The 20380-nt window shown below is 29.6% G+C and overlaps 2 protein-coding genes across 5 annotated transcripts; one reads left to right on the top strand and one right to left on the bottom strand.

The window, feature by feature from the left end:
- The first annotated feature begins 6853 nt into the window (after nt 1-6853).
- LOC103568397 (protein YIPF1) lies at nt 6854-10991 on the top strand. Of its 2 annotated transcripts, none has more exons than XM_053739665.1 (4): nt 6854-7173; nt 9812-10200; nt 10305-10485; nt 10644-10991. In XM_053739665.1, exons 1-4 carry the CDS (start codon nt 6972-6974, stop codon nt 10805-10807), a joined length of 936 nt encoding a protein of 311 aa, XP_053595640.1. In that variant the 5' UTR covers nt 6854-6971; the 3' UTR covers nt 10808-10991. The 2 variants fall into 2 exon arrangements, with proteins under 2 accessions (XP_053595640.1, XP_008543458.1); XM_008545236.3 differs by having other exon boundaries at nt 6855-7173; nt 9809-10200; nt 10644-10983.
- Nucleotides 10992-11638: 647 nt separating this feature from the next.
- LOC103568395 (coiled-coil domain-containing protein 50) lies at nt 11639-18626 on the bottom strand. Of its 3 annotated transcripts, XM_014440084.2 has the most exons (7): nt 18544-18626; nt 18192-18359; nt 17182-17376; nt 16414-16476; nt 16195-16312; nt 12552-12729; nt 11639-12404 (listed from the first exon to the last, which is right to left on the bottom strand). In XM_014440084.2, the coding sequence occupies exons 3-7, from the start codon at nt 17240-17242 to the stop codon at nt 11772-11774; spliced, it is 1053 nt and encodes a 350-aa protein (XP_014295570.1). In that variant the 5' UTR covers nt 17243-17376; nt 18192-18359; nt 18544-18626; the 3' UTR covers nt 11639-11771. The 3 variants fall into 3 exon arrangements, with proteins under 3 accessions (XP_014295570.1, XP_008543456.1, XP_008543457.1); XM_008545234.3 differs by having other exon boundaries at nt 18192-18593; XM_008545235.3 differs by lacking the exons at nt 18192-18359; nt 18544-18626 and adding an exon at nt 17614-17800.
- Between the last annotated feature and the right edge of the window lie 1754 nt (nt 18627-20380).

Below are 20380 nucleotides of genomic sequence, written 5' to 3'. Positions count from 1 at the left end.
TTTCATTTTATATATACTAACATTATTATAATTATAGATATAATTAATATAATTATGAATATAAGTAAAATAATCTTTAATTATAAAATAAATAAATTTTATTGTCGATTGCTCCAAAATAATTCCGAGTAATAATAACAAGTATGGGACAGAGCATGCGCAGTAGCCTACAGCTGGGAGATGTAGCGTGCACATCTGTCATGCTATGTATGTCTTCTTCTAACGCACGGACTTTTGCCGCTCGACTTTCTCTCTCGCGCACTACTGTTTGCTCCGATTTGTAAACTTCAAAGCTTGACAATGGATATTACTGACCGGTTGTTCGTAGGCAATCCTATACCATCGTGTTTGTTTTAAAATTAACTACATTTTGGTATAAAATTCAAGCGGTTCATAGGTGGAGTTTTTTATATTGACTTACCTGTTTATACCCGCTTGACAGGTAGTTTGGTCAAGAAATGGATAGGCAAGGCTACCGCGGCATATTCTATGCATTATTTGCTGTCGGTCAGAGTACAATTTGGCAGGTTGCAAGAACAGCAAAAAATTAAAAAAAATTTAATTTTTATTAATTTATTTAAAAATAGCCTGGTCAGAATTTTGATAGACAAGCTATTATAGACGTATTGAACTATTATTTATGCGTTTTAAAAAATATATCTCATTAGGTTGCAGGATTGGTGAAGGTCGAAGTAGGTCCGGCTCTTAGACTATTACGCTATGTCATGATTTACGTACGATATAAGTCATGAATGAGTCAGGTGTGACTCATTATTTCAGACTTTTTTATGTAAGATTATGACGTAAAACTAATGACGTATACATGACGTAAAAGTGATGTCTGTGTGACATTCCATGACGTCAGTATGACATATGGGTGATGTCAAAATCATCAATCCGGAAAAATATTTTTGAAAAAGAAAAAAATAATTACCGAAGTTTAGAATTGATTATCACCGCACCAACGCATTACGAATTTAGAAACAAGATTTGATAGCTGTAAATTATGAAAAAATCCTGGGCGTCTGCTGGGTTCGAACACTGCTCCTCTTTGGCTGGCAGTCCTGAACGTTGCTCACTGGTCACATCACGAGAGTTCAAGTTTTGTGCATAATTAATGTATTTAGAGTGAAATGCCGGTAAAGACAGAGTTCATAAGTTTTCGTGATGGATTTTTACCAAATTAAAAAAAAATCCATGAACATAAATGATAATTATAAAAAATTATATAAAATTTTATTAAATTTTTTCAAATTTTTTAATTTTTTGTTGTAATGTGAAATTTAAAAATTTGGAAAATCCAAAAGTGCACGACTCATAATGCTCATTTATTATGAAATAATAAAATAATAACAAAAAAATGGCGGGAAGCACGAATAAATTTAAAATATTTAAAATTTGTTGTTTTTTTTTTTTTTAATTATATTAGTAATTTTTTATAATTATAAAAGAATTTTCTTAAAATATCTCGATTAATAACAAAAAAAATATATATATATATAAATAAAAACAAATAAAAAAAAAAGAATTGAATTGAAAAAATTCAGGCTTACCAATTAGCAATAACAAAAAAAATCTGGGCGTCGGTTGACCCTGCGGGCCAGCCCCAAAACTTTCCGCTGTTTTCGACCTCAAAGAGCTCGAAAACATTAGTGTAGATATATTTTCGAGCTCGAAAATGCTATCACATGCAATTATTTTTTTAAGATCTTTTCAAGCTCTAACAAGTTACCTGTTATGCTGAAGTTTGAAAATTCAAGAATCGAAAATCATCAATGAAGCGGTTTTTAAACTTTAGTTCCTGATAATGTTCAGTAAAATAAGTGTATTGAGGCAGAAATCAATGTCAGGAATTAAAATCAAGATTTAAATAAGTTCTGACTCATGTAAGAAACAATAAAATATGAAATATCCGATAAAAATATTAAAAACTATGTTTTGTCGATTTTTTTGTTGATAATATGATTTAAGCTAAAAACCAAGTTCGATGACATTATATGATCAAAAGAAACCATAAAAAAGATGAGTTGGTATGATATCAGGCACATTTTAGTACGTTATATTGTGATTTATCCGGAAAAAATAACATTTTATGTTATTTTTTTCACTTTTCAACGCCGATATCTTTTGAACTAATCAATCAATGTTGATAGTTGACGTAGCAATCGGCGCGTTTTATTGAATTCTAGAGCTGATTAAAATTTGAAATCGATTGCGTCAGTCGTTTCGAAAATATTTAGAAAAAACCGTTTTTCACCATTTATTTCTCCCGCAATAACTCTCGAACGAATTATCCGATTTTGATGTTTGAGGTGGCAATCGACGCATTTTATTGAGTTCTAGAGCTGGTTAGATTTTGAAGTCGATCGTATAAGTCGTTTTTGAGAAATCAATAAAAAATTTAAAAAAAAAATTTTTTTTTTTTTCGTAATTCGCAAATATTTTCGAGTCTATTCGATCAAATAATCTGAAATTCTCAGGAAAGTTGATGGCCAACAAGCTCTTTCGATTCCCACCTCAACCACCCAAATCGATTTATTAGTTCGAAAGTTACAAAGAGTTTACATCCACACACACACACACACACACACACACACACACACACACACACTCGAACATCATTTTGAAAATAGTCAGAATAGCTTCCTAGAACCTCAAAACGTCGACATCTGATGAAAACTCGATTTTCGAAAATCGGGGTGAAAACAATAACTTCCCGAAATTTTTGAAATCGTCGATTTTCTTAGCGGGAAGTTAAAAAAACAGCTGTACTAGGACGGTAATGTGCAAGTGCCCCTGGTGGAATAAATGTTCGTATAATGTATAGATATATCACCATCCATGTTAATTTTACATAGATATATATATGTATAGTTATACAGCCTTTTTATTCTTTTATTAATTATAATTAAACGACACTGAATTATCAAGCCATTTTCAATAAGGGATCTACAATTCTTTCAAAGAATTTTTTAAAAAAAAATTTGTTTCAATTACTGGATTTTTTCGCAAGTTATCGTTTCTACAAGTTTCATACTTGACGGACAGGAAATTTTTTTAAACTATTTTGATGTTTTTTCGATTTTTATTGAACTAAATAAATTTTTGAAAAGTATGGAATCAATCTCTATTAAATTATCTTCAAAATGGTGTGCAACTTATCTTAATTCCGTGAATCAACGAAGGTATAATAATTCAAATAGTTGCCGAAGTGAGGCGAAAAAAATTTTTCGATCGTAAAGCACTCTCTGATGCTTCGCATCATGAGTCGTGCAATAATCTTATATAAAATTTTGCGAAACATTAAATAATTCCACAAAATTGTATGAAACTTAATCGATTGAAAAATTGCAATACTAAACTTTACAATCATAATATAAAAAGAGTTCAAACTGTCGTTACATTTTCTTTGTCATCCTCAATAGTATTTTCGGTATATTATTCAAAAAAATAAAGTTAATTTTTTTATGCTCACGCTAATGTTTTAATCTAAAACGTCTGAAATATATTATGGAGTTTATCGATTACTTTGGCCCCAAGAATATTCGAAATTTAGTTGTTATTTTTACTCATTTACGCATTTTTGAAAATTCATTCTATGATTGTTTTATTTTAATAAGTAGATGATAAAAACACTATGACTCAGAAATTACATCAGGACTGCGTAAAAAACTGACTTTTCACTGATGTAAAGATATGATTTAAAAGTAACATCCATATTACGTATAACCGTGACTTTGCTACTGACATAAATGTATGATTTTAAAATTACGTCATTATGATATACAATAATGACTTTATTACTACGTAACAATGTGATGTAGATTTTATGTCAAGCGTACGTAACACATGTCATAACTGTGACGTCATACAAGAGTCATGCTTACATCAATATGATGTCAAGTTTTTACATCATATTAAAGTCGTGTAGAACGTCAGATTGACATCAAATTTACATAAGATGCCGTGACATTTCTATGACCTACGTAAGACGTCAAAATAAGGTCATGTGTTCACTGGGTATGGAGCAGCGGAAATTTTTTGCAAAAAAATAAAAAAAAAGCTGATATTTTTTTACTTCTAAATTGGCATTCTCAAAAATAATAACATTCATCATAAATCTTTCATTTAATGAAATGAAATTTTTTCTCTATTATTAATTGTTATTGTTCATAACAAAGAACGTTTCAATAAAAGTAAATTTCTTTCCCATTCAGCATATTATTTTTGTTACAATCATTGCTCTAAAATGATTCATTTTTATTAAATATTTATTACTTAATATTAACTGTATTATTAATTTAAAAAAAATGAATTATTTATTACGTGTTTATGTTACTTGTTATAACGTGTTAATATAACTATTATTTTGTTAATATTATTACATGCTAATGAGTGTTATTTGTATTACGTTACTTATTGTTAAATTCAGTTATTAAAATAAAAAATTCAGATGAACGTTTGTACATTTTTTTTTTTTCACGGACATTCTTCTTAGCTATTTTTCTTTCATTTTATATTTCAAAATCTGCTATAATTTAAAAATCTTTCTTACGTTTTTTATCTTTTTTTACTAAAAAATAATATACAGTCAAACCTCGTCATAAGACTACGCATTATAAGACTACCCCTCAATTTGTTAAAACTCGCTTGAAACGCTTCTTCCACCAACATCTTAGTGAAAATTATTCGCTGAAGCCCCCTTATTAAAAGAAACGATTTAAAACGATTAGAAACAAAAATTTTTAAATACTTTTTAATGCTTTTGAATACTTTGGAATCGCCTTTCTTATCGGCATTTAACATTGCAAATCGTTTCGAATCGTTTTTTTAAATTAGGGCCTCGCTATAAGACTAACGAACAGTACGACTGAAATCGATATAAAATGTACATTCATATAGATTGTAGATTAAGTAATTTATTTTCATAAACAAAAACTGAAAATTTCATAGTTTCACATAGTTAAAAGAAAAGAACGACAAAATCCTGTTTATTTATAATTTTTCATGAAATAGATTCACTGTATAGTAGAGTAAAGTTGAACCGAATACATAAATAAAACGCAGAACGGCGATAGCCTTATAGCGACGCTTGGGTACTAACACTGTTAAGCACAATAGTGGGGGAACCTCAATTTTAAGAATTTTTTCCTCTCCCTGCTTAAAAAATCTGATAGATTCTTATAGCTGTATGGATAAGGCCCTATACTCAACTATAGCACCTCATAGAACTTATTCATTCTTATAAAATCTCTATAGGAATGTATGAGAATCTATCGGATTTTATGCGACTTTCTAAACAGGGCTGCAGCCCTGGACTAGTCTTATAACGGGGTCCGACTGTACACTCGTTGTCATTAATGCCTGGTCCCTCAGACTATAAAATTCTTTACCAAACAGGGGGCCAGGCATTAATGACAATGAGTGTAAATACAAACGCCATGGGGGCCTTGGGAGAACTCAATCCAGCTAACTTTTTCAAACCAGTATCGCCATCTCTTATTTGTTGAATGAGTACTTATAGATTACTGAGGTTTCCACTCTTCAATTTATATACACTTATGCTCTATGTAGCCAACTATGGAGTGTTATCGCCTCCTCCTAGCGTGTTATGTCCTGGGAGGTTACTAGGATCGGAGCTGACGCCACCTCCTGGACAGTGGGCAGTTCGTTGTCACGCGGGACCAAATTTTGAATTTGAAAACAGTGGATAAATTTATTGTTTACTACGATGATGATGATTATGATCGTTATTTAATGAAATAATTAAACTATGATTAAGGATAGATGTAATTGATAAAATAACTTTTATCTGAAGACTGAATTTTATTATAAAGTATGGATAAAACTTGATCAGTAATAACAGTTGTATTCGTAAAGAGTTCTCGGAGAGAAGTAAAGTTACATCAGACGGCAGAGAGATCTCGGACCTCCACTCTCCAACTTCTCCCCACTACTCTCATGTTCACACTCATGCTTATATGTATAAATACTTATATATCTATGTTCTTTACTAAATATTATACTTGTACATTTATACTTTCTACTAATACGAATTTGAGATATAAGCTTATACATTTACGTTCTTTACTTTATCCATTCTATATCTTCTTATTACTTATATTATTTATATTCTATTTTCCCGTACTTGGATACAATCATTCGGTTAAATATTCTAGACTATCAGAGGTGTGTTCTATAATTATTCTATATTTAGTTATTCGTTACAATTGACATTATCATTTATCGTGAAATATCATTATAATTATTCTAATGCTATATTTCAATATTTCTATTAATTCATTTATTATATGAATCACTCTTTATTTAATATAAAAATATATATATTAACAATAATAGTTAAGTTCCTGTGATATGGTTTTCATTTATAAATAAGATTTATTTATTATATATTTCCTTTTCTTGTTTGCTTACAGAGTATGTATTTGTTTATAACCATATTTACTGTTAACTATAGAACAAGGGCCTATTCATGATTTTTATGCGTGTGTTTTGTTTAGGTTTTAAGTATCAGGTGACAGAAAACGTTCCAAGACCACTCAAACTGTATTTATGTTTCTCTAAATATAAAATAAAGTTTATCCATCTATTTATTTAACTTTCTTATAATAAAAATATATAATTTAATGAGTATGTGCCACGACGATTTGTGATTTAATTTATTTACTTCATATTGTTAAGACGCAATAAGTGTTGTAGGATATTAATATATTATTTCAAATGGAATTTAAATGCGCGTTTCTTATATATCTTGAGTTTACTAATTAATTAACAGGTGGAGGCACCTGAGGCTGTTGAGGACATAACACCGAGCCCACTAGTTGACAGCTATTTTCAACAGCTGATTCACTTGGCTGAATTGAATTAGTGAAGTTGGGGTTGTTAGCTATAAACGGATGGTTTGGGAAATCGCGAATTGTATATGAATGATTTGGTAAAACGGATGAATTATGAGTAACCAATTTAATAAGTTAGATAATTCAAATCTTATATCAATTGAAGATTACACTGGAATCGATGAATTCAATGAAAGAGAGAGAGCCGATCGAAATCTTGAGTCATCGGCCCAACAACAAACCAATATTTCTTATACTGAACCAGTCGTAAAAAATTATTTGGAAGATTCCGATGATCCCACAAATAAAAAATACGGTATGATACCTTTAAATTCATATTCAAGCGATAACATAGTAAGTGTCTTTTTTGGAAATAATTTCTATCATAGGTTACTTCGATTCCGTTATTTAAACCTTTTAAAGTGAACAATTGAAAAATTCAACCTGGTAACTAGGATTGCTACCTGAAAATTTTCAAATGTCGGTACATCAACTTGTCTCTTCACTCAATGAAAATATATATAATAAATATACAGGGATAAAGGTGCTTACATTTTAACCCTGAATTACTTTATTCGTCGAAAAAAAAGTAAACAATATGAAGCAAATTAATCAATTTAATCATTTCTAGTATCATAACATATGTTGTTATCTTTAGGTTTTATATAGGTATTTTATATGTAGAAAGTGTGTATCAAGTTTGAAATAAATTGGTCATGTAGTTTTCAAATGGCAGTGATCACGGACTTTGAAAAAGTAGTTTTGAGAAAAATGCGTTAGAAGTTTTAAAAGGAAAAAGTAAAAGAAACTTTTTTTTTTTTTTTTCAACTTAGGGGAGAGTGATGTAAAGGTTGCTTTGACTGACTTGAAATTTTGGGATTATATCACTCCGAGCTCGAAAAAAAGTTAGAATTTATATCAAACTTTGAAAATTCGAGAAATCAAAAATAATTAATAAATAAGCGTTTTTCAAAATTATATTTACAATTACGCTTGATAAAGCCAATATGTTCGGACAGAAATCAGTTAAATTTTTTTTTAATTCGATTAGAGCGTTCTTATATAAAATATTCGAGAAAAATGTACATAACGATAGTTTCAAAAATTTCTTACTGAATATATTATTTAAACTAACGAATCGATTCCAATACATTATGTTGTGATCGAAAAATACTATAAAGACGATTGAATTTTGAAAACATTGAATAAATAACATTACGAGTTACACGGAAATACTAAGATAAATTAGTCTTTTCAATTTTGTTCTGAACGTTAATCTTTTGAACTAATCAACCGACTTCGATGTATAACGAGGTATCCGATGCTATTTTCTAGTACCCAACGCCCAATAAACTTGAGAATTATTTACTTCAACAATGTTGATGTTATTCGAAAAAAAAATTTTTACTTCCCGCTAAGAAAATCGATGATTTTCGAAAAACTCGGAAAGTTATTGTTTTCACCCCGATTTTCGAAAATCGAGTTTTCATCAGATGTCGACGTTTTGAGGTCCTAGGAAGCCATTCTGTTTATTTTCAAAATGATGTCCGAGTGTCAGTATGTGTGTGTGTGTGTGTGTGTGTGTGTGTGTGTGTGTGTGTGTGTGTGTGTGTGTGTGTGTGTGTGTGTGTGTGTGTGTGTGTGTGTGTGTGTGTGTGTGTGTGTGTGTGTGTGTGTGCGTGTGTGTGTGTGTGTGTGTGTGTATGGATGTATGTGAACGGTCTATAACTTTTTAACTAATGAACTTTCCTGAAAATTTTAGATTATTTGATCAAGTTGACTCGAAAATATTTGCAAATTAAGAAAAAAAAAATTTTTTTTGGATTTCTCCGAAAAGAGTTCAACGATTGACTTCAAAATTTAATCAGCTCTAGAACTTAATAAAGTGTGTCGATTGCCGCCAACCATCTCAATCGGTTAGTTTGTTCGAGAGATATCGTTGGAGAAATAAATGGTGAAAAACGGTTTTTTTCGATTATTTTGAAGTGACTTACCCGATCAATTTCTCAATTGAGTCAGTTCTAAAATTGAGTAAAACGCGTCGATTGCTTCATTGAACGTCAAAATCGGTTAATTAGTTCAAAAGATATCGGCGTCGAAAAATTAAAAAAATAACAATTTATCTCGGTTTTCCCGGATAACTCATCATACAATTTACCAAATGGTCCAAAAATCATATTAGAATTTCATGTTAATAGTTTCTTTCCATCACCACGTAATGTAACACAACTTGGTCTTTAGTTTAAATAATACTATCATCGAAAAAATTGAAAAAAGGCGTTCTTAACATTTTTCTTGGATATTTTATATATTACCGCTCTGATCTGAGTCCAAACCCATTTAAATCCTTACATTGATTTCTGCCTGAATAAATTTTTTTTATTGAAGATAATCGTGAATAAAAATTTAAAAATAGTTTGTTCATTAATTATTTTAGATTATTATAAATTTCCAAACTTGAAAATATAGCTTAACTTGTGTGTGCTTGATAAGTTCATAGAAAACAATTGCAGTCAATAGTGTTTTCGAGCTCGAAAATAGCGGGAAGTTTTGGGGCTGGTCCGCAGGGCCAACCGATGCCCAGATTTTTCTTTTTTTAATTCTCTCACTAACGATCTCTTGAACTTATGATTTGATTATGTTGGTTAAGGCGGCATTCTATGCGGATTTCTGAGTTTTAGAGTTGATTAGATTTTGAGATCAATTCATAAAGTATGATAAAAGTTACCCACAAAAAAAATTTTTTTAAGTTGTATTTTTGGAATAACTCGGAACGCACTTGAAAACGTAGTAGTGTGAATGTGCGTGTGGGTAAACTAAATTTTGACGTAACATACAAAATTGAAGGAAGATTCAGTATAGTATGTTATAGACAACGTAAAAGTTTGGAAAATAAGCTGAAAATTTTTTCTTTCTTTATAAACATGGGTTACTTCTTTTTCAAATTGCAGCAGAAGAAAACAAAAATTTTTGGACCTTAGAATATTATCAACAATTCTTCAATGTTGAAACTCATGATGTTTTTGAACGAATTAAAAAGTCTATGTTACTAAGCAATCAAGATAATTATTTATTATCCCACATTAAACCAAACCCAGATCTTTACGGGCCATTTTGGATTCCTGTCACTCTTATATTTGTAGTAGCGATAAGTGGAAATTTAGCTAATTATTTACAAACAGCCAATAATGGAAAGTATCATTGGAAATATGATTTCCATATAGTATCCTATGCCGCAATATCTATATGTCTTTACGTTTGGATGTTACCTCTTAGTCTTTGGAGTGGAATGAAGTGGACTAACGCATCACCAAATAATAGCTTAAATACACAGTTAATGGAGGTAATTTTTATTGAAAATAATGTTTCTCATATCTGCATATATAATGAGTAATCCCATTAATCAAGGTTATAAACATGAATATTTATCATTGTCCTTGATTTCAGACTAATCAAGACTTGAGGCTATTAGATCTACTATGTCTTTATGGTTATTCTTTATCAATATATATTCCAGTGGCTTTTTTGTGGACCATTCAGATTGGATGGTTTCAATGGTTACTAGTTGGTGTAGCATCATTAATGTCCGGAGGAGTATTACTTCGTTGTTTACTTCCATTCATAAATAGTAATATTACTACAAATACAAAATTAAATAGATTGATTAAATGGACAATTTCAGAACTCACATATTGAACATAAAAATATCAACAAATGGCCTGAAATTGTACATTGAATTTATTACTATTTAAAAATCAATCGTTCTTACTTTTAATTTTTGTTTAGGTAAGCAGAAACTAATATACACTGCAATAATTACTGGAATGCATTTATTATTAGCTGCGGGATTTATGCTGTATTTTTTCCATGTGCCTGATAGAGATCTTACTTCGGAATGGAATCACGGACCGACGACTGTCAAGACAATTATTTCAGAAAAGAATAATTAAAAGTACCTAATTCCACATGAACGATTTTTGTAGTTTGAATTTATGTAATAATTTTTTTTTAATTAAGAGTATGTAATCATTACATGCGAAGGATATAAAATTTTTTTCGCATAATGGCATGTTACAATTAAACTACAAATAATGAAGTCTTATTGAAAATTAATAAAATAATAATATTAATAATAATAATAATAATGGATGGACTGCATGAACGTTCTTATAGTGTATATTATATCTAAAATATTCCCGTTTTAAACGGCTTATAATTATGAATTGAAAATGATAATTTAATGTATATTAATTAATTAATAATAAAATATTACAGAAACGTAATAAAAAAAAGATGATTTAACGATTTAGAATGATTAACATTTGAATCATTGATGTTTAATCACAAAAACTTTCAAAAGTCTACTAAGATAAATAAAAGTATCCCACCTGCTAATTCTTGTAAAAAAATCATAATAATACTATTCTATACTTGTGTTATATATATTAACCCATGTAAATAACCTAAACTTGGGGTTATTTTAGATTAATTTTGATATTCTCAAAATAGTAAGAACAAGTTTTGATTTAGTCAATATACATATTCTTCTTTGCAATAAACTTTCGTATTCATAATATTGTTATAACAGTATTGCTGTGCGAACTGAAAATATTCCGAAAGCAAAAATACTGTTGTATACAGTGTACTGTATTCAATGTCATTTTTTTTTTTAAGTTGTGATGATGATCATTATTTTTATATATAAAAATTTCTATTTAATGAGTTAGAATAATAATCTATATAGTTTAAAAATAATTCTTAGTACTAAAATAAAATCATTATAAATCCAATTTTGTCTTGATATAAAAATATAATCTACAGTAGTCATTAGATTGTTAGAAAACATCGAAAATTTTTTTGGAATAAATTCGAATTTTTCGCGTCATGATTTCCTTATTATCATTGTTTTTTTGTTCATTGATTTTTACAACCATCTTTCACTCGACGCTTGTTTTTTTCTTCATGAAACAGAGGTGAAGATGGAATTTGCATACGTCGTTGACCTTGAATTGGCATATAACATGGAATATTATCGTTCTCAAGCTCATGAGAAAAAGTAGGTGACAGATAAGATGGACTCATAATATTACTGGAACTACTCGAACTACTTGGGTTATTATTTTTATAATAAGTTGGATCAATTATCGCAGCGACATTTGAACATTCCTGAACATCCTCCTTCTGATTTCTTAATACTTGAATACCTTCAGGCGTTAAACATTGAAAAGGATGATGAGTGAAATCACTTGAACCTTGAGGTGATTTTTTTTCATTATCAATCATCAAGTCTAATCCATTCGGTATTTGGGATTTGACATCATCAATCTGGCATTCAAGTTCTTGCGTCTGTTGCCGATTCAATTTTTTTTGTCTAGCACGTTCACGCGCACGACGGGCTTTCATTTTCTCTTTTTCTTGTAACAATCGTGCAAACTCGGCATCTTGTGCTTCCATTGCTAGCTTTCGATCTCTTAAGAATTGATCATCAATCAAACTAGCGTTCAAGTCTGCAGAGTTTTCCTCTTCTTGTATCATTTTCGCTATTTCCTATAAGAATTTAAAAACGCATTAATAATGTTTACAACACAATATGCATGAAAACGAGTTTTCGACGAAATATCACAATGATTTACTCAAAGAAATGCATGTAAATATTTACTTTGAAGTCTCTATTAATAAATTGAGTAAATATACCTGATCTTTCTCTTCTTGCAAACGTCTCTGCATTAATAATTCAACTTCCATTTGTATTCTTTCGTCGTCAAGTTTTAATTGATATTTCATTTTTTCTTCAAGTTCTCGCTCTCGAATTCTTTCTTCTCTCTCCAGCTTTAGTGCAACCTCACGTGCAATAAACGCATCTTTTTCTTCTCTAATAACAAATAAAATTACTTGTTATATATGGGGCACTCCACGACAAATCGACCATTTTTTAACCCAGCTGAAAATTTAATTTGGCTGAAAATTTTTTCTCATTTTTCGAAATTTTGGAAAAAACCGAGTTTTTTTTATGATTACCAGTTTTTTTTCCTTTTCGTATCGAAAACTGTGACATTTTTTACAACTTCTCAAGTTTTTCCAAAGTGTTCTTTCAGTTTCCATTTATTTTTTAAATTGACAAAAAACAAAAAAAAATTTTTTTTTTCAACTAAGCTTATTTCTTTCTTATAATACCATTCTACAAATTGATGAAGATATATTAATCTCTAGAGAATATATATTAAAGGGACCGTAGGGTTAAAAAAAAAATTCATAAAAAAGTGGAAGTCATCGAAATAATTTCGATTTTTATCGAAAAAGTAAGAAAAAAAAATGGAAGACAACTTTGAATAATTTTTTTTTCTCGTCTCCGGGCATAAAGCGTCAACTTTCGTCCCGCTTCATTTCCGGTTAAATCGTTCGTGATATATCGTAAGAGAAAGAAATGCTAAAAAATGATTTTTTCGAAAACAATGACATACAAAAGTATTTTAGAGCCCGACGAGCTCGAAAATGCATTCTCAGCTATGTTTTCGACCTCAAGGAGCTCGAAAACAGCGGGAAGTTTTGGAGCTGGTCCGCGCGGTCAACCGGTGGACAAATTTTTTTATAAAAATTCATAACTTTGTTTTGGTTAGATAAAAAAATTTGCAAAAATTCTGAGAAAGTATTTGATGGAATAGAAAATAAGAAACAATTTTCATCCAAATCGAAGGGGGTCGTGTTCCAAAGCGGTCGATTTAGCGTGGGATGCCTCATATATTAGGGTGTTGCAAAAAATAACAAATTTTTTTTTCCTCTCTGAAATAGGTTCAAAAGTTTCAATTAGACATAAAAAGACTCCTGTGAAAATTAGTGCTCTAATATTAACATTAAGAGGTTCCGCATTGCACTTTTCTATTTTCCATAAAAATAACATGGAAAAAATTTTTTTTGCGTCTTCTGATTTTTATACCTAGCTAACGATGCGTCATAGGAATAGTCAGCAGGGCTATTTGTGTAGGGAATTTAATGCTCTACAAAAAACTTTTCTAATCATTTTTTGATAAATCTATTTGTTCAAAAGTTATTTGAGGTTGAAGTCGAATTCATATTAAATTTTGAGATCTCTTTAATTTTTCGGCGAAACTATCAGACTCATCACAATATATTACAGGCATTTTTTTGTAGACTATTTCATTCCCTACAAATTATTATCCATAAAGTTTTCGAATTCTGCATTGTTTCCTAGTTATTTTTATTTGAATGTCAAGCTCTTAAAATCAATCAGAAGGCTATTTTTTTTATGAGCTTGACATGAAAATGAAAATAACTAAAAAACAATGCAGAATTCGAAAAAACTTTATTGGAAATAACTTCTAGGGAATAAAATTATCTACAAAAAAGGTCCCATATTTTGTAATAGGTGTTAATAAAAGAAATGGATATTTATACGTGTGTAAGAAGATCGAGTGATTTACTGTGTGAACACGTCAAAGTATTTATTCAGACTGAAATTAAATCTAGTAATACAAATAAGTAGGATTACTGATGATAATGGGAATGGATAATAATGTATAGGAACGTAGATATATTTTGTATATGTATTAAATAATGCATAGTAACGACGTTGACTCATATCTAACAATAGGTCTGATAGTTTCGCCGGAATAGTAAAAGGATCTTAAAATTTAATATAAATTCAACTTCAACCTCAAATAACTTTTGAACAAATAGATTTATCAAAAAATGATTAGAGAAGCTTTTTGTAGAGCATTCAATTCCCGATATAAATAGCCCTGCTGACGCATCGTTAGCTAGGTATAAAAAGGATCCCGGAAAAAATAGACCTGGAAAAATAGATCCGGAATAAATAGATTCCGAGAAAATGAATCAGCAAAAATAGACCAAAAAAAAAACGGATGCAAACATCTTGTGTTTTTCATTAGGCAACTAATTTTATTCTATTTTGTATAAGGCTTTGTCTCTGGACCCTACCGGAACTTTGCCCCTGGATCCCTTAAAGGCGTCTTTTTTTCACGAAAGAAATTAACAAGTGAATTTATGAATACGTAACATTTGACCCGAAGACGTATTACCCGCGACAAAACACCCGCAAACCAAATTACTCACAAGCCAAAATATCTATAATTAATATACGATCGGTTAATACGCTAACAACAATTGTTGGTATTAAATCCAAATTTTGTATGGGTAATTAAAAAAATGTACCCACACATAAAAAAGTGTAAAAAATAGCGCCTTTTTTTCACGAATTTTGTGTGTGTGCAATTACAAAAATATACACACACAGAAAAAAGTATCGAAAATAGCGCTCTTTTTTCATGAATTTTGTGTGTGTGCAATTAAGATAATATACCCACACATGAAAAAATGTCAAAAGTGGCACTAGCGGGTGTTTTGTCGCAAGTAATTTGTTTTCGGGTTAAGAATCGTGTCACCGTGTTCCAAATTGATAGATATTGAAAGGCATGATACTATTAAATTGTAAGGCTGAGTATGAAGTTCCTCATGAAATCGGTAGTCAGCTGATAAGTTGACTTGCCGGATCTTTTTTTTCCGGGTCTTTTTTTTCCAAGTCTATTTTTTCCGGAGCTATTTTTTCCGGGGCTATTTTTTCCGATTACCGTATAAAAATCAGAAGACGCAAAAAACATTTTTTCCATGTTATTCTTATGGAAAATAGAAATGTGCAATGCGGAACCTCTTAATGTTAATATTAAGAACTCTAATTTTCACAGGCGTCTTTTGATATCTAAATAAAACTTTCTAACCTATTTCTGATAAAAAAAAAAATTTTTGTATTTTTTGAAACACCCTAATAAATACCTAACATTCGGAAACGACCAGACCAATACCATTTTTACACCTGACCCACCGATAATTGATCATTTATAAAAAAAAAAAAAAAAAAAAAAAAAAAAAAAAAAAAAAAAAAAACAAAGTAACCAATGGAAGCGCACTCAAGCAGAAAGAGTAAGATAAGGAGAACTGCAGGAAAAAATGCCAGCGAAAACGATCGCCACCATTGAAAGTGCGAAGACTCACATCGTGACATTGAGTCCTGAATATTTTGTTTCTTGTGTGATTTATAATTATGACAGAATGGTAAAAATTAGAAAAAGTTTGTGGAGAAAAGGAAGGTGGAGTCAATATAAATAAAAAATTTTTATGAGCAATTTGCTTCCCGTTCGGCTTTTTCAATCATAGGATTATCAGCACGTCAGGTTTAAAAATAGTAGAGGCTTTTTTGTCTTAGGATTTACTCCCTCGCAAACCCTTGAAATTTTAACTGAAACTTCTGAGATATTCTTGATTTCTCTATAGCTGACATTTCTACAATGAGAAAAATACTTACTGCTGTTGTATAAGTGAGTGATATTTCAATTCTTCAAGTTGTTGTTCAATCTTAGCTCGTGGTAAGTCTTCTCTAACTTGAGCATTTCGAACTTTATTACCAGAATAATGTTCTTTAACTGAAAAATGTTTTCATAATTTTTATTGACTTTCTTTCGCAAAATCTGTTTTTTTCCAATAATTTAATAAAAAAATCGTATATTATACCTAAAATACGTACTTTCTTTATCCTGCAAGCGGTATGCTAACGCACCATCTTCATGAACAAGCCATTCACGACATACTGTAAAAAATAAAATAACTCATAACACAGGTAAAAAATAATAAAAAATAAAGAATATGTGTGATCGGTATGAGCCATACTATAACAGTAATCTACTAAAATTCTTGCAGGGAATTTGAAATATTAAAAAAATGTAAACATCACACTTTACAATGAATGTTTTCAGATAGATTTCTTATAGAAGTATGCCTGTTGCAATGGGTCTCATGACGCAACTTTTAGAATGTTATGCTACAATGTCTTATTCCGTCAATCAATGTCGATAGATACCATCGGCGCGTAAGTTTATAAAAATACTAAGCTACCTGACTCTCAACAGAAATTTTTGGAATAGATGAAAGAATATTCCCTAAAAATTATAGCCTTGTAAAAGCATGTTACGAATTGATATCCCCATGGCAATATCACCAAGGGTTGGCGTACATTTGAAATCCATAAAATAAAATTGCCAGACTAGATTTTTTTAAATTTAAATGAATGTAAACCATGATAAAATTATCTTTGTAGGTGCACATGGGAAAGAAACCACGTCCCCTCTCGACCAAGTGGTATGTCGACCAATGCGTAAAATTGGTGCTTACTCGGATCGACATCTACCTCGGAATATGAAAGTTGAAAGACAGAGTGTTCCCTAATAATTTTCCAACCAAGAATTAAAAAAAAAAAAATTACGAGAAATAATGGAAACAATTAGTGTCAACTTACCTTCATTAACTCGACCAGCCTTGGGCAAAGAATCTGAATTAAGTATAGGCTTTGCCATCATTATTATCTTTACAAAATAAATAAAGCCGTGAATGTAATGAAAAAAAAAAACACTTAGTATAATATCGAAGAATCCCCAGACATTACAAAAAATTTGAATTGTTCTACTCCATCTTGATTTTGAAGACTGCGAGGCTAACATGCAAAAAAGTTAGTAACATATTATTAGCAACTTATAATAACATAAATCATGTATAAAATTACACAAACGCAAAAGAAAAAACTATCAAGTCATACTGTCTACTGATTCTATATAAGCTTTTTGTGCACTAAAAACTTATTGTAGACCAAAAAATTAATATATAAAAAAACGAATAAATAAATAACTACCGATATTTGAAACAAACTAATTTTATTAAAAGTAAATATTACCGTAATTGTCGACAATTTAGAATAAAATTATAAATTCTGTTCCATTATTGTTTATCACTTTGTATGTTTATACAATATGGACCGTGTGCGTTACTAACAGTAAAATTTTTCTACTAAGCATGTTTAAGAACGATGATACTGAAAGTAGCAGATAAAATGAATCTTTTTTTTTGTTTTTTATTTATTTTTTTTTTTTTTTTATGGACAAATATAACAGTTATAAAAAAAAATTATGTGCAATTTCAAAAAATTTTATTCTACTCAAAAATATGTTACTCATAAAAAAAATAATAAAATTGTCTGATGTATGCTTCCTGATTTTCAAAAAATGATTCAAAGCAATTAGAAATGATTCAAAACAAATCAATTTTAATACTGTATAGAAATACATTCATCACTGAGTAAATCATTTTCTTTCATCAGGGTTGCTTTTAGTATCATTAAAACGCTAAACAAGTTTCATAGATCCAAATTGTTCATATAACTTTCAGAAATCATTGTTAACACTACGCTTATCTCGCAATACAATAATTTTACACGAATGGTAAAGCTATCAGATTAAGATTGTATGTACGTACTTGTATAACATTTATGAGTTTTGTAGACTACGACATGAGAACTGCATTCCGATTTGGATTTATTATACTTTAAGGAGTTGCCACTTTTTTCGCTTCCGTACTCAAATGGACGAATGTTACTATCCTTCTTGCACTTATACAATAAATAGAAACTTTTTCCACGTTTCTCTTGATCAAACAGAAAATTTAAAAAAATGTAAATGTAGATCATTAGATTATAGAGAATCGCATCGAGCTTTATTTTGCATTAAAAATTTTTGTTTGAGAAATTCTTTGACTAAAATAACTGATAACTCATCTCGACAATAGTTAATCTTCATTTCAAACGTTATTTAATCAATAGAATTCTTACTTGTCAACTCATTAATTTTGTTTATTATTTAGGACACAACTATACTGTATATTTTTCTAGAATTAGTTAAAAAAGAGTACCCGCGTAGGCAGTGGTGCTGCCTCTACAACTTGACGTGGAAACTACTTTATTCCACAAATAACCAGATTAGCTCACCAGAAATTTTTTCTTCAATTTGACGACAAACTGTTACCAACTAAATGATCATTCCAATTTTTAGTAGATTTTATAAAAATCTAACTATTGTATTTGTCTTCATAACGCAATTTGACAAAAATTTTAACACTTTCTATCTTTTTAAGTCAAGTAGATTCCAAAAATACTATTGGTGAAAAAATTGATATATGTATATTTTTATACGATATAACACGCGGTTCTCCTGCGATAGCGTCTACAATTCTACACCGATCTTGACGAAATTTTTTATACAATATTGGCCATAAATTCATGACGGGTGGCGTTCAAATCGGTAAAATAAACTAAAGATAAATAAACATTTAGAAAATTAAATTTAAATAGATAAAAAAGTAGATATCATAAAAAATTTATAAAAAAAAAACAAACAGTAAAAAAATACTTAGGTAATAATTTAAATGGATAAAAAAATATACCGGTAATAAAAATAACACCCGTACGGGTGTGAGTATTACCGTGGATTTTTTTCATTATATTATAAATGAATGATACATAATTTTTTTTAATGAAAAAAAATCCAGCAATAAATTTAATATTTCAAGAATGTAATTCACAAACAATCAGGTATAAAATGTAACTATTTAGTTTGTTATAAATTATTGAAAACCGATTGATCGTTTTAAGAGAAAATATCATCAATTTCTTGCAGTTAGTGTGCAACTGTAGGTTCGAATAAAATGTGTTTTTTTATGAATTAATGCTTTGATACTTATATTTATTGCATTTCAGGGCAAGATTATACTTTTTAATAGTTAAAAATTTAACGAACATTGAATTTTAATCAATTGTCACTTTTAATTTACTACTGCGGTAATTATTACCAACTTTTGAAGCATGTCAGTATTACCGTGGTTTCACTACGATTCCACGGTAATAGAAACATATGTAGTATCTTAGGTGAATGCGACAATTGCCGCGGTCGAAATATAATTATTCATAACCTAAAGCTATACCATAATTTAAACATGATGTGCATTATTAAAATTGAAAGTTTATTTGTTATAAAAAAAAAACTATTCGTTATTTAATTGAACTTTTGCTTCTATTATTTATTTCATTGATTTCTGTTTCATCGGAATCAGCGGTAATTGTCACACGGTAATTGTAACATCCACGGTAATTGTCGCGCGGTAATTGTAACAAGTCTCTTTAAGGTCCACGGTAATAGTAGCACTTGGAATTTTTTTTTAAATGCTAATTATTAAATGAAATCGACATTAAATCATACTCTTCATTTTTCTTAAAGTTTTAGATAATCTAATTATCGATTCAAAAAAAAAATTAAGCCGATATCTTATAGTGAATCTTTAAAATATGTTTTTAAAGTTAGACGTACATATCAAGCCACGGTAATACTCACACTTACCCTATTTTTGAGCTTAAGAGCTTGGTTCAGTTCGAAGATGAGCTTAATCGGTCAGAAAGTTTAGAAGTTATAGTCGTTTAAAGATTTTTTGATTATTCAAAAAATTCGACTTTTCTTGACTCATCTTTAAATAACTTTTGATCTTAAATAAATAATCCATTTTTGATGATTGAATTTTTAAGTTTATTCGATTAGCTTTAATTTTGGCTATATTGCTTACTCTTTCGATAATTTAATTTTTCTAATACTTTGATGAATTTCCAAATTTTCAGAAAA

This window comes from Microplitis demolitor, chromosome 5, assembly GCF_026212275.2.
Source record: "Microplitis demolitor isolate Queensland-Clemson2020A chromosome 5, iyMicDemo2.1a, whole genome shotgun sequence".
NCBI classification, from domain to species: Eukaryota; Metazoa; Arthropoda; class Insecta; order Hymenoptera; family Braconidae; genus Microplitis; species Microplitis demolitor.
Note: the sequence above shows the minus strand (reverse complement) of the source record. Positions and strands in the feature narration are given on the sequence as shown.